Source organism: Triplophysa rosa, linkage group LG24 (assembly GCF_024868665.1).
Source record: "Triplophysa rosa linkage group LG24, Trosa_1v2, whole genome shotgun sequence".
In the NCBI taxonomy this organism is placed as follows: domain Eukaryota; kingdom Metazoa; phylum Chordata; class Actinopteri; order Cypriniformes; family Nemacheilidae; genus Triplophysa; species Triplophysa rosa.
In genome coordinates, this window is record NC_079913.1 from 2,181,649 (window position 1) to 2,196,050 (window position 14,402).

Genomic DNA, 14,402 nt, shown 5'->3' on the forward strand with positions numbered 1-14,402 from the left:
AACTTATGTAATGGTTTTAAATAAAACAAACTCTGTACATGATGCAATACATCTGGACTGCATATTTATTTTGCAGCCATAACGCAGAAGCGCTGTCCCCTGTACACGTGCAAATATAAATATGCTGTTACAAATCCAAAGCATACAAATGACAATCAGTCTTGAATATCTACCCAGTAAGTACACCAGCGGCACCCATTATTCAGGAATCAGGAAAAAGGCAATTTTACGTAGCAAACGCCTCTGACAAGTACAAATGTAGTGAATATTGAAGAAAAATCTACAAAGCATAAATTGACAAGACGCAAAAGGGGAAAAAATATTTTAAAATTTGTTGAGTCCAAGAACGGTCCATTCACACTCTACCGCAACATCTCTGTCCTGCGAGGGGCGTGGCCTTCACGCAACAGGAAGAATACCTTCATTGGTCCAAAGGGGCACGCAATAAGAAGTCTCTGAAGTTCACAGATCAGGGTATTTACAAGACAGCTTGTGTGCATTTACTGCTTACTCTTCAGCGACTCCACAAGCCTGCAATGCGAGACATTGACAACATAAGCAATGACTTGTAAGTAGCTATTGCATGCATTTATATAGATGTATATCATATGTATATATTTAAAGATAACTACCATTCCATTGCCTCATCCAGACCAGTTCCTTTAGTAGCAGATGTCTTGAAAATCTGCCATTTTCTGTCTTTCAGCGCAGGTAAGCCAAGAGCGTTGGCCACCTCAGTAGGGGTCATAGCCTGTTCCATGTCCTGCTTGTTGGCAAATACCACCAGGATGGCTTTCTTCAGCTCCTCCTCCTAAGAGACAAGATACGGTCCCACACCTGTACTGACAACAACAGAATATTCACAAATATCTTTACAGCTATCTGACCAACCTCCAACATGGCCACAAGTTCAGACTTGGAGATTCCCATTCTGTCACGATCACTGCTGTCTACGACATAAATCACAGCATCTGTGTTTGAGTAGTAGCACCGCCAGTATGGCCTGGGGGGGAGAAAATCGGACAATCAGCTTGGTCTGTTTCACAATACAACTTAAAAGCAGGAGAAAAACAAAGATGCTGATGATTACCTGATACTCGTCTGTCCACCAAGATCCCACACTTGAAACTTTAAGTTCTTGTATGTCACCGTCTCCACGTTAAAACCAATGGCTGTGTGATTGAAAACAGCCAATTAGATCACGTTGCATCACATGTATAAACAGTGTGTGTATGCTGCCTTCACGTGCTCTCGGAAATTCGATAATTCCCATTTCAATCCGGAAGTAATGTCTGGATTTAGTAACATAAATGTTACTAATGATTTATTTTATTAGCAAAACATCACAAGTATCTGCTAACATTAAAAAAGCACCGTTTCATAAATAACTTCCAAGGGTTGAAGTGTGAACTATCGAATTTCCGAGAGCACGTGAAGGCAGTAGTAGTCCAGTTTAAACTCAACACATACTGGGAATTGTAGTGACAACTTCGCCCACTTGCAGCCTGTAAAGTATGGTGGTTTTTCCTGCTCCGTCTAGACCCAAAATGAGAATTCTCATCTCTCTGGTGCCAAACAGGCCAGAGAAGAGGCTGGAGAAGAAGCCCCCTAAGAAAAGATTTTATACTTAATCAAAAAAATTAACAATTGCTACTCAGTTGATGTTTTAAATCGATCACTGAAACACAGCTGATGGTAAGTTAATGGGATCATGCGGGTAAGTAATGACTATAACTGATATTCATTATAAACCACGACACATACAAAGCGTTAAATGTTTTATCAACCTTTTACATTCTCTAGATTCATGAGTTTTGTTTTATAGCGTGCTAACAAACAAACAAACACCTTAGCATTAGCGTTACTGATGGTGGAGCGGCAACTCACTTGTAAACATACAAAAACGGAGCTTTAAGGTTATATTTTTTGCTAGCTACGTGATCTGTTTATAATAGTTGACAAAATGTGCTTTAATTCATGAACACATACCCATTTTGTATTGAATCCTTTATTGTATATTTCCTTCTGAAGGTAGATGCGTCCAAACACTTCCGTGCGCGAGCTTCAGAACGACGTGTCACATAGACACGTGACCTGAACGTGTGCCTTGCTATTGATTCATCGCCTGCAGATTCGACAACAATTATACACATTAGACGAATCGGCAGAGGAGGATATAAATAATTTTGCACATGTAAGTTTACACACAGTATATTAAGTTTCTTTTTATTTTATGTATTTTAATGAACAAAACACGCCACTAATTATTGACTTGTGTAATTTTACTGATTCATTTCTGTATTTATGTTTTTACCTTTTTTATTCTTTGTCTGTGTATAATTTGTTTGCCAGTTATATATGGACCTGAAATACACAGGGTTGTGACTGTGTAGCCCTCTTGTTGTCATGAAATGCTGCTGCTTTTAGGCTAGGCCTACACGAAATATGCTGAACAAATGATATAGTTTATTTATTTCACTTCAATAAAAGTTGTAGTTTTTCTTTTTGTAAAGTTGTTTTTTAAGGATGATGATGAGTATTATATATGATGATCACAGTCTGGTGCTCTCTGCACTGAGACCTGAGGGGACATCTTCCCTATATGTCATCCCTAGTCCTATTAATAATAAATAAAGGTAGATTGTGGACAACAGTTCGTCTCTGAAACAGGAATTAAGACAACTGCATGTTGTTCAACTATTGCATTTACAGCATGGGGATGATATATATAAATGTATTTTATATCATGACATTAGGAGGGGGAGGAGAGGTCTAGGGGTAATGTTCCTTACCACTGAGCCACTGGACACTGCATGCTTGTGATAATTCTCCTGGTAACTTTATCTTTTCTATACATACCTGGTCCACATAAGAAACGTGAGACATCGTCCCAAGCTGGGCTTGAACCCTGAACCGCAAAGACAAAGGGCACTGTTCATGACCCCTGAGCCACTAGGCAACACATCTAACAAACCATTCTCCTTGTTATTTTTACTTTTTAATACACACCTGGTACACATAAGAAATGTGAGACAACATCCAAAGCTGGACTTGAACCCTAATTCACTAAGCTTTCCTGTAGCTCAGTGGTAAGAGCATTGCAAGGTTGTGGGTTCGATCCCTGGGGATTTACACATACATACCTATGTGTAAATGTATAGGATAATGCAATGCAAGTCGCTTTTCAGCGTCTGCCAAATGCATAAATGTAAATGTGGCTCAGGGGTAATGAACATTGGCCTTAAGCTTACAAGACACCACATGCTACAACCACTTCTACTCATAATTTTATCTTTGTAAGGACACCAAAAGCAGGACTTGAACCCTGAAACAGGGCAAGTGCTCATTACCACCGCACCACAACATTGTCTGTACACTGAGAAAAAAATACAGCACATTAGTATGCGAAAAGAACATTATACCTTAGTAAGGCTGCATCAACTACAGCTTATCTTTTTGGATCATCTTAAAGCAATAACCTTCCATACCACAAAACAATGAGAACACCGTGTGCAGTAACTGATACAGAGCCTGTTTTAAAGTCCATCTAAAACACCATCTAAGCAGGGACATGGACCCCGGTCATCTTGTACTGCAGCTCAGTTCTCATCACACTGAGCTAACGACTATTGTCAATAGCGCAACTTCTTTGGATCACCATGTGTTATATTTCAATACAACTCAAAAGCACTGCAAACTAACCTAACTCTGAACCAAACCTCACACAAGAGACTGCACAATTTATGGCTCAGTGGTTGAATTTTCATATTTTTATACCCAGTTTCACAGACGAGGCTTAAAGCTAGTCCCAGACTAAAATGAATGTTCGAGTTGTCTTGACTAAAAACAACTTGCCCTTGCATATCTCAAAATAAAAATATATAAATATCTATCTCAAAAATATCTCAAAAGTCATAATTATGAGATAAAAAGTCATAATTATGAGATAAAAAGTCATTATTATGAGATTGAAAGTCAAAATTATGAGATAAAAAGTCATAATTATGAGATTGAAAGTCATAATTATGATTTTTTATCTCATAATTATGACTTTTTATCTCATAATTTCGATTTTGTATCTCATAATTATGACTTTTTAGAGTCTGATTTTTTTTAAACAAATGGGCTTCCATAAAAACCATTTATAAATTCCTACATTAATAACAAATGGCAAACAGAGTATTAGGTGTCTGTTTAATAAATGCACATTAGACATATACCAATAATAAAACCAGAAAAAGTCTGTGTACAAAAAGTCGATTCTATAAATTTGCTTTAACAGATAAACAGTTTATGTATCCATCTGTTCAACATCCATTAAGTAAGGGATAATGTACAGGCAGCCGGTTGTTATCGCGAAAGAAGCCCCGACAGTGTGATCAGGACGCGGAGGGTCTTGTATCACACTGTCGGGGCTTCTTTCGCGATAACAACCGGCTGCCTGTACATTATCCCGCTTATTACACGGCTACTTGCCACATGAGAAAAAAACTGGACAAAAAATATGAATTTGAAACATTTTATTAGCTTATTAATGGTTTATTTTGAAAGCGTAAACCTTCCGCGAAAAGATATAGTCCCAAGCGGCTATTAACTTTCCTAAGAAACTATGTAGTACAGCAATTTTTAAGCGCTACATATGAAACACATAATTAAGATCTAATTAACCTTATTAAGATTAATAATACCTTATTACGATCTTCTGCTTCATACTTGTCGTAATCTGTCGGCATTTTTTTCTCTGTTAGCAAGTCTTTGAGAAGTTTTATTGCCCATTCCGTATTCCTTTTTGTGCTTGTTTCGTAGCTGTCGTGCTCTATTTTGTCAAGCTCAGTCTCAGTGAGCTGTCTTGTGTCTTGTCGTTGTTTGTTCTTCAGAGTTCAGTTTTTCGTTTTTTTGTCTTAACTGGGGAGTTATTTGTTTCGTCCAAATCTATCCACTGCTGAAACGTTTTGTTTTTACCATACATGTTGAAATTAATGCTGAAATCTTCCATTGCAAATCGCGGTTGTCTAGTGTTTTAGTCACAAGATGGCGCCAGACAGTAACCTTTGTTGGAGCGGAGGGATATTAAACATACAAATAGTACCGGTCATGTGTTATTAGTTTTGAGCGGTTGTTATTTGAAAAGAACAACCCTTGGAATGTCGCGACTGGCCAATCAGAATCAAGCATTCAAATGAGCCGTGTAATAAGTTTAAATAAAATCAATGTGCAAAAACGAACAGTTGTTGTCCATGATGAAGAGGACACATTTGTGCAGGTTGTACATTTCACCGCAAGAGATTCCTGAAAGATGTAAAATTGCGCATCTAGTCTAATACATAAATGTTTAGCCTATCACAATGAAAACTGGCAGGACAACTACTTATGCCATCTTTTTAATTGTGTTGGACATGGTTTTCAGACATACATGGAAATGTGGTATGTACGGAAGCCGCTAGGTGTCATTTTAAAAAGTTGTCACACTAAAATACCAAATGTCAGCCTGTCTCTCAAATATAACAATGAATAATAAAAATAAAATATTAATGAAAAAATATAGATATATATTTGGTCTTTAAAGGTAGTGTTTAATGTAATTCCTATGTTTCAAACTACGTTACCCAACAGTGTTTTGGAACTGAAGTGCTGGAACGGTAGAACATGGCGCTGGCATTTGTAGTTCAAGTGTTTCGTTACGCTAATGGTCTCGGTAAACAAGGAATAATTTCTCTCGCCAAAGTAACACCTCATTCTTCTCTAATTGCATTTCTTCACCAAAACATGTGCGGCACTGAACGCTTATGGTTTGTTATGTTTTGTTTTACGGTCGAAGTACCGCGAGAGCGACTCGGACGTCGCTCTCACGGTACTTCGCGAAAACTCGCTGCTAAATGACTCCGCCCATGTGCTTCCGCCATTGGTCCTTTTTAATCACGTGACTGCGCGCTGTATCACTGCGCCAAAATTCAAAACCTTTGAATGCAAACAAAAGTCCCGGGACCTGTCTTTTGTTTACCCCAATCAAAATACACTTTTTTTAAAACACAAAACAAGTCATCGTCTGCACGGCCGACATGATATGAAGGTTTGATCTCATCTATGCTATTTGATGCGTAATGTTTTAGAACAAGGAGTAAGTGCACAGTAGGCTAACGTTATCTGGGTGGAGGAATCGCTAGGCCGCATGTCAGTTATAGTACGATCATTTATATTATATAATAATAAATATAATTTGATACTATCGTTTTATTTCAAGAGTAAAGTGTTCGGACGTGCTTCAAATCATCGATCGATACAAAAGCAAGCTCGCAAAAATGAATGCAATGCATTTAAGCAGGTTTTGTACTGATGATATTTCAGACCTGCATTGTACGATAATCGTGATCATAACGATACAGATCAAATAATTGAATGTAAGCAATTTGTAACGGTGTTTATTTTCTGCAAGTAAAAACGTCATTGAAAAGTCGTTGGACAACACCGTCATTTTTTCTTATCGTTAGATCGGTCTAAGATCGGTAAATAAATATTTATGCTATTTGTGTATATTGTATGTATTTAATATGGACATATATTTATATATATCCTATATTTTTCTACCTAATTCATCTGTTTTTGTTCGAATTTGGAAAATGTGTTGTTTTGCGAGTCATTTTATGTGTCTTGAGTGTAATCCGTTAAAAAGTGGTTGATGTTGAATTGAGTCCTTTTATAATTACGTATTGTTATATAATGTAAAATGATTATAATACATGGTAATTACTATATAATGCCTAGTATTGTAGTAATTAATCGATGTTTTTTTGTTAAACAGTCAACGGACTGCCCCATTTGCTGTGATCAGAGCAAACAATGAGGGATAGCCCAAGGAGACCCATCATCCTGAAGAGGAGGAAACTGCCATTTCAGAAGAGTGAATCCAATGCAGGCTGTGATGAGACAGACGGGCCACCCTGTAAGGTCACCCCGATGCCCTCCACTGCCCGCTGCTTCCCTGATGGTATTCGCATCATGGACCACCCCACCATGCCGGACACGCAGGTGGTGGTGATACCAAAGGCGGCCGATCTGCAAAGTGTCATAAGTGCCCTGACGGCCAAAGGGAAAGAGTGTGGCCCACAAGGGCGTAACAAGTTTATCCTGCTTAGTGGCAGTACCGGTTTAGAAGAGGATAAAACTTATTCTGGGAATTGTGGCACGACACTAACTGGACCTCTGGGAGATGTGACCGTGGATGACACTGTGGACGCAAATACCACCTTAAAAACTCGTCAGTGTCTTTAAACAAAGTTTTTGAATGTATGTAGCTGATAATTCTGCAGGAATATGTTTGTCACCCTTTTAAAAATGTTTGTTTGATTTTTTTAGTGAAAAAAGAGACTGAGTGCTTTCCACTCGATGATAGTCTGACCAACATCCAGTGGCTGGGAAAAATGAGCACAGACGGGCTTGCATCGGAACCGGATGATAAAGGCTCCAGCAAAGAAAATCGAAGCGACTGTCATGAACTTCAACAGGTGCGTAGCATAAAAATTCACTCTGGATTGGTTGTCATAGGGTGATTGATATAGGACTGTGTATCCGCACAGGTCTTTTGCATATTATTTTCTATATTTTGCACACACATTTTTTTATAACCTGCAGCTCGAATACCATAATCTGTTTTTAATCAAATGTTTTCCCTCTCATCAGCCCTCAAGAGATAAAGAAGCAGTGAAAGACCCTATATCCGAGAGACCCCCATATTCCTACATGGCCATGATTCAGTTTGCTATTAACAGTAAGCGGAACAGACAGATGACCTTGAAAGAAATTTACAACTGGATCGAAGACCATTTCCCTTACTTCAGAAATGTTGCAAAACCTGGCTGGAAGGTAGCATATACATTTTATTAGCATTTTACAGTACCTCTAATGTAAGGTTTCTAAATGTGTTTTTCGTACTTAGAATTCCATACGTCACAATCTCTCGTTGCATGACATGTTCATACGTGAGACGACTCCTGATGGAAAGATCTCTTATTGGACTATTCCACCGGAAGCAAACCGCTGTCTCACCCTGGATCAAGTTTACAAGGTGTTTGTTATGTCTTTGGATCTCATCCCTAAATATATTAAACGTACAACCTCTTCAATTCACAAGCTGAGGGTTTGCCCAAGTGAAATCTCTTTGTCTGTTTAAAATCCTTCAAATCTGTCTTATTTGCTGACTCACCCCACAGCCTTTGGTTGACCCAGTGGCCCCCAGTTGCCCTAAGACCACACAAGTTGTTTACCAACAAGTAAGACCTCTTTTGATATTCTAACTCGCGCTCACAGAAGTCTTGTAGGACACAAACCAGGGATGAGAATACAAGATAAGTTATTTTGTTGCAGCCATGCCTGAGAAGTTCAGACAGACCGGAAGGAAGCACGTTCAGCCAAGACCACTGCTTGTTTTGTTCTTTTAACCTTTGTAGGGTCCAGTTCTAGCACAGACAGTCAGCTCTAACACCATGGTTATAAATTGAATATCACACAGTTTGTAAACAAAATGAAACTAAGTTTTGTTATCTCTTCAGCAACAGAAGAGGCTTTCAGCAGAGCCGAAAAAAGTGATGGGGTCTGGTGGCACGGGTGAGTGTTTGAGAGGTGCAAATATCACAAAATGTTTTACTCCAGGTTAGGGCCAGTTTTAACCTTGGGTTAAAGAAAGGTCAGCGCTTCTTTCATTGATAGGCTATGAAGCCCTGGGACAGCATAAAACAATGTGGTTCCAGAATATTACAGCTGAGGTCAGCCAATCCTAAACTAAACATTCGAGCGCTTTGTACAGTCACAAAAACAAGCTGTGCCTTATCTGAGAAAAAAATGGAACAAAAATATAATTGCACACATGTTACCAGAGAACTGCATGAGTGTAATGTTTTTACAGTTTTAACAAGACATCCAATGGATTTTCAAAAATCAAAAGTTTACGTTAAAGTTAACGTAACTTTTCTGTTATCAATTCTGTGTAATAACAGAAATGTACCTTTTATATCAAAACCTAAATCAAAAACATTTTATTAATGACATTTTAGCTTACCCAAGTAAGTAAATTATATCTTGGCACAATTCTTTTTTTGTTTCCTCGTGTTCAGAGAGAAAGATGAAGCCGTTGTTGCCTCGGACCGACTCGTATCTGGTTCCCATCCAGCTTCCGTCGCTCCTCCTGCCCTCCACCAGCGCCATGTCTCTCTCCACCCCGCCACATCCTCAAAGCTCCTCCACTCCAAGATCCAGTGGAGGGGGCAGGAGGGTTCGGATTGCCCCTAAGGTAAAAAAGGAGCTGAAATACACAAGACAACATTTGGGTTTAAATGGTTTGTTAGCATAATGGATGTCTAACTCCTGTCTGTGTTGTGAAAGATCTCTCAAACCAACGTGAGTTCCGTGATGTTGTGTGCCCCCGCCACTCAAAAGTTGAAGGAGGAGCCTGTGTGTGTGCCTGTGACTCTGTCTGGAGCTCCGCCCCCAGAAACCAGACAGCGAGAAAACAGCAGCTCTCGTCGCAAACAGCGCCTGGTCTTGCCAGCCACCGAGGAACCTGTCCTGCTCTACCCCGACAGCACTCTCTTCGACTCGGGCGTGGTCTCGGACGCCTCCGCCTTCCAGGACACCCGGGAGGCGGAGTCCGACCCAGAGACTCAGCACGAAGGTAAACCCGAATCCAACAGTCCTTGCAGGGAGTACACCTTTAAAACTCCTATCAAGAGCAGCCATCCTTCCTCATCCACACCCAGCAAGCCACCCGCCGCTCTGGAGCCCTGGAGGATCACCCCTGTCGGTAAAGGAGGCGTGCTGGACTTCAGCCCCATCCGTACACCCAGCGGGCCGCAGCTTACCCCACAACGGCACGAACGCTTGCCGTTCAGTTTCAACAGCACACCTTTTAAGGAGTTAGCCCTTTTCAACTCACCTCGAGAGTTGCTCACCTGCGCCCGTCCCTCACCGAGGCGCTCCACCCCTGCTTGCTCGAGGGAGCTGCAAGTGGGGGCTGCCAACCGCTCGCTTACCGAGGGTCTCGTCCTGGACACGCTGAACGACAGTCTGAGTAAAATCCTGGTGGATATTAGCTTCTCCGGCCTGGAGGATGATGATTTTGGCATGGCCAATATCAGCTGGTCCCAGTTTATCCCAGAGCTTAAGTAACTGTAGCGTTTTTTCTTCTTTTGTAATCCGGGCTGCTGCTCGCTCTGTCTCCACTGCCTTTTCTTTTCATTCTCTCTTGTTGTACATATATTTTCTCCTATTTTATAAGTGTTTTTCCTTGCTGACAAATGCTATTTCACTGCCTTTTATGTGGCGTTTCAGATGCGTAGGTCTTTATTTGCTTTATTTGAAGTTGGTGAATGTACTTTAGATGTTATTTGCACAAGTCGTAATATATGCGAGTCAGAGAGAGAGTATTATAAGATATGTAAGGTGACATACATAGTATAAATATTTACACTACCCTGCAATAATTTGACAGTGTTTTTTGTTTTGGATGATTCTGAACGCCCTGAGCTGACTGTAACAATCACCCCTTATAGACTCCTGATAAGAAAATAATCTGCTAATAGAGATTTTAAGAGAAAAAGAAGCATCTGTATGCAAAACCTCTTGTTTGTCCTACAAGCAAGGGTTTCTAGTCGATCACAGATGGTCACACAAGTGTTGCACTTTTATACTGTGTTCGAGAAAATCTGAACTGTATCGAGACATTTATTACATCACATACTGTGTGTTTACGAGCATGTCAGGATAGTTTGTCTGGTTTGCTGTGTTCGTGTACTTCGGGCATCAAGAACGTAAAGAAGTGTGGTTTATTTCAAAGCTTTTAATGTGCATGAGAAGGTTAACATGTGTAGAGATCAGTTCATATATGCTAAGCAAACACAATTATTCATGAAAGCAGCTATATGAGAATTAGATGGTTTTGTGATTTTTTTTTTCCAATGATGTAATTGCAGTCATAGAACATGAATGACCATTTTGGGTAAGTTGTCAATGTCATTAATGACATTTCTCAGTAAGATTCACTTTTGGCACAAAAAGACTTCATTCATAATGTGTGACATGATGTGTAAATCATATAAAAATGTGACCATTGTTATCTTTTTGGCATTTGGACTGTTCGAACAGACTCTAGAGGCTAGCGATCATATCCAAAGCATACACTTTGGGTTCTCTTCCTATTGTACCTCTTTCTTATGAATAAAAGGATACTTTGTAAAACACGTTTTGGTGTTTCTTCGTGAGTTATTACAAAAATCGTTTCCTGCTAACATATTTATAGTCCCTGTCTTTTAATATAAATTGTTTAACATTTGACAAAGTACATATTTTGCCTTCTAAATACGATCCCTCTTTTATGCACGTATGACAGTTTTGCACCCATTTTCCCATCCAGCAGAAGATTGTACATCTCATCGCTGAATTGTATGCCCATTGAACTGTATTGTATTGTAATGATAGCTCCGCTAAACGTTCAACGTTATGATGGATGATGTGTCTATGTACATGTATATCTGTGTTTTACACTGTTTGATGAACACTCCCTCAGTAGGTTTGAACTTCTTGCTGTGTCACTTCCAGAAGTATTTGCAGCTGCAGGCTGTAATAATCTAAAAAAGAGAAAGTTGACCTCAACAATATTTCTACTACAAGACTTATTTCTATTTGAATGTACACTTAACGCATGAATATGATGCATGGTGCATTGTGTTATTTTCAAGTGGTAACCAACAAAAACTCACTGAAGAAGTTTTTCCAGCAGTTGGGTATAAACGAAGTCTTCATTGTCAGGTAATACACCGGAACCACTGCGATTGTGAGGGCACAGCTTACCCCCGTATTCCAGGGGTCAGAATACAAGGACAATCCCACAATGAAGAAACACACCAGGGTAAAAGTCACCGCGATAACCAGAGGAACCTAAAAACAGTGATTTCATTTACAGACAAACAGAATTTAATTCCCTTCACTTACTATATCACTTAGCCCACCGACCTTAAATGGCCTGGGATGCTCTGGGAATCTGTATCGGTGGATGAGCATCCCCAGGGTTGCCAAGGCGATGAAAAGCCAGCGTGAGAAAGAGGCAAAGTTGATCAGTTGATAGATCTCTCCTCTTGCTATCATGATGACCACCAGAGGATACTGCAAATAGGAGAAAGATCAGAGTAGACGTGAAGGTCACAGAGGAACCGGACATGGATGCACGGATGGATGAGGGGCTGAATGTGATTGTACCAGAAATAATATAGCGGGCAGTGGTGTGTGTCGGCGAATATGGATCATGGAGAAGATGACCGGCATGTGACCCTCTCTGGCTCCCACAAACAGCATCCTGCAGAAAGAGAAATGACAGCATGTTAAGAGGTTCAGTCGTTATGCTAAAAACTAAAGGAGACGGAATTCTAAGTATTACATTGCATTTAAGAATTCTGGCTATATCCGTCCCATTCTCTAGATTCAAGAGTTTGAAAGTTTTGGGAATCTGTGATTCCTTAAGGGAACATTACCTGGTTGCACCAAACAATCCTCCATTTAGAGCCCCGAGGCACGAAGCCGCGACCAGCACAGGAATTGCTGGAGCTAAACTCATCAGAGCACGACTGGCAAAAGTCTGCAAGAAGAAATGACTTTACACAGTGAAATGATATAAACTCCTATGATTTTGCATGCAATCCATCACTGATCACTGACCACTGCCACGGCATCCGACATCAGCAGCTCATCTGCTGTCATCACGGTGTAGTAAGCTACGTTCACCAGCACATAACACACAGTGACCGTAACCATGGAGAAAACGATGGCCAGTGGGAAAGTTCTGACAAGAATAAAAAAAGTGGTTTTGAAAAGAAACGTAATGGAGAATACTTGATACGATGCTGTGAAGGAGTTTGGTTGAGATGACTACCTGTTGGGGTTAATGACCTCTTCGGTTATGAAATTTAAATAAAACCTGTGAGCAGAACCCAAAATGTTGGCTTTAGACATTATTTATGAGGACTCGCATACAGACATCACTGTTCATACCCACCATCCACCATACGCATAGAGTCCAGAATAAAAGGCCAGCGGAAGTTTGGTCACCGATAAAGATTCAGAGTCAAATGCCTCCTGGAAATTTGTAGTTTTCCCTAAAAACAGAAAAGAATCAGACCTAAAGTCTGAATCCAGAAGATCTGTGAATATCAACAGCATGATTCAAACTGATTCTCACCATTAACCAAAGCCATGATTCCTGGAATAATGATCAGGATCAAAGCGAACATCTTGATGAACGTCAGCGAGACCTGCGTACGAGTAGCTAAGGACACGCTCCAGCAGTTCACAGCCACCACAAACGCTAGACAGAAAGAGAAAACAGGTCACATTAAGAATATTCTTTAGTGACAGTCCAGTCGAAATCATTAAATGCTCGATGTGTTATTGATCTGAAAAATCACTCACAGACTCCCAAGATGCTGACCAATTTGACCAGAACTGTTGGAGCTGCACAAGGCATGAAAAACGGCTCGACTACATAACGGCCGAATGCTAGAGCCACATAAGAGGCAACTGCGGGTCTAAAACGAAACATGGCATGAGATGCTTTCATAAGTTTAGCAACACAGCGAAACACAAAACTGTGTGCACGGACCTGATGAAAATAAATTCAGTCCAAAGCCGCAGGAAGGCAGGTAGGGGTCCCAAGGTCTCCAGCAGGTAGGTGTAGTGACCCCCCGATTTCGTAAAGCTTGTGCCCAGTTCAGCATAGCACAGAGCACCTGACAAAAACACCAGATGTTCATATGGTAGCGTATTTTGAAATGTATTTCAGAATAGTTATTTATGCTGCATTTTTAAAGACAGCTCACCAAACAGAGAGAGAACACCACACAGAGTCCAGACGATCAGAGAGACCCCAACACTGCCTGAGTTCATCAACACTCCTTTAGGAGCGATGAAGATGCCACTGCCCACCACAGTGCCAATGATGAAAGAGATGGAGGGCAGCAGGCCTATTCTCCTCTTCAGGTGAATCGCTTCATCTTTAGTTTTGTTCTCGGTCTCTTCTTTTGTCGACTGCTGAGCAGCGGACCCTCGTCTAGAGACTTCCATCCTTCAGTGGTCAATTTAAGCTCTTCAAAAAGCATACATTTGCAGTGGGGTCCAAATAACCACACCAGGGGTTAAAAATTCACGTAAACCTGGAAGTAAAAATGCTCATGATTTTGAAACATTCTAAACAAAACAATTACGTAAAATAAGAAATATTTTAAAATCTGCACATTAGGATGCTGTTTCCTTAAATGAGCAAATACCAAATACAAACAGGTCTTAAATTTGTTATAAAACTCATTTAATTTCTTCTCTCAAAAGTGGATGACATAATTTGTAAAAAATAAAATAAAATAAAAAAG

At 40.1% G+C, this 14,402-nt stretch overlaps 3 protein-coding genes across 3 annotated transcripts in view; 1 reads left to right on the plus strand and 2 right to left on the minus strand.

The window, feature by feature from the left end:
* Positions 1-37: 37 nt before the first annotated feature.
* On the minus strand, positions 38-2,122 carry arl1 (ADP-ribosylation factor-like 1). The gene is made up of 6 exons (XM_057323744.1): positions 1,990-2,122; positions 1,471-1,608; positions 1,091-1,172; positions 892-1,003; positions 633-811; positions 38-531 (listed from the first exon to the last, which is right to left on the minus strand). Exons 1-6 carry the CDS (start codon positions 1,991-1,993, stop codon positions 501-503), a joined length of 546 nt encoding a protein of 181 aa, XP_057179727.1. The 5' UTR covers positions 1,994-2,122; the 3' UTR covers positions 38-500.
* A 3,833-nt stretch (positions 2,123-5,955) lies between these two features.
* foxm1 (forkhead box M1) lies at positions 5,956-10,172 on the plus strand. The gene is made up of 9 exons (XM_057324819.1): positions 5,956-6,070; positions 6,800-7,255; positions 7,354-7,502; positions 7,678-7,860; positions 7,934-8,062; positions 8,208-8,267; positions 8,547-8,601; positions 9,108-9,283; positions 9,376-10,172. Exons 2-9 carry the CDS (start codon positions 6,838-6,840, stop codon positions 10,156-10,158), a joined length of 1,953 nt encoding a protein of 650 aa, XP_057180802.1. The 5' UTR covers positions 5,956-6,070; positions 6,800-6,837; the 3' UTR covers positions 10,159-10,172.
* A 1,327-nt stretch (positions 10,173-11,499) lies between these two features.
* si:ch73-352p4.8 (cystine/glutamate transporter) overlaps positions 11,500-14,402 on the minus strand; it is a 3,425-nt gene continuing 522 nt past the window's right edge. The window contains exons 2-13 of the mRNA XM_057324820.1: positions 13,857-14,189; positions 13,640-13,766; positions 13,450-13,565; positions 13,220-13,345; positions 13,037-13,136; positions 12,914-12,958; positions 12,700-12,823; positions 12,516-12,619; positions 12,244-12,340; positions 12,001-12,150; positions 11,748-11,925; positions 11,500-11,615 (exon numbers count right to left, since the gene is read on the minus strand). Coding sequence (XP_057180803.1) covers positions 11,551-11,615; positions 11,748-11,925; positions 12,001-12,150; positions 12,244-12,340; positions 12,516-12,619; positions 12,700-12,823; positions 12,914-12,958; positions 13,037-13,136; positions 13,220-13,345; positions 13,450-13,565; positions 13,640-13,766; positions 13,857-14,100 — 1,476 coding nt within the window. The 5' untranslated portion in view covers positions 14,101-14,189 and the 3' untranslated portion in view covers positions 11,500-11,550. The remainder of the gene's footprint in view (positions 11,616-11,747; positions 11,926-12,000; positions 12,151-12,243; positions 12,341-12,515; positions 12,620-12,699; positions 12,824-12,913; positions 12,959-13,036; positions 13,137-13,219; positions 13,346-13,449; positions 13,566-13,639; positions 13,767-13,856; positions 14,190-14,402) is intronic.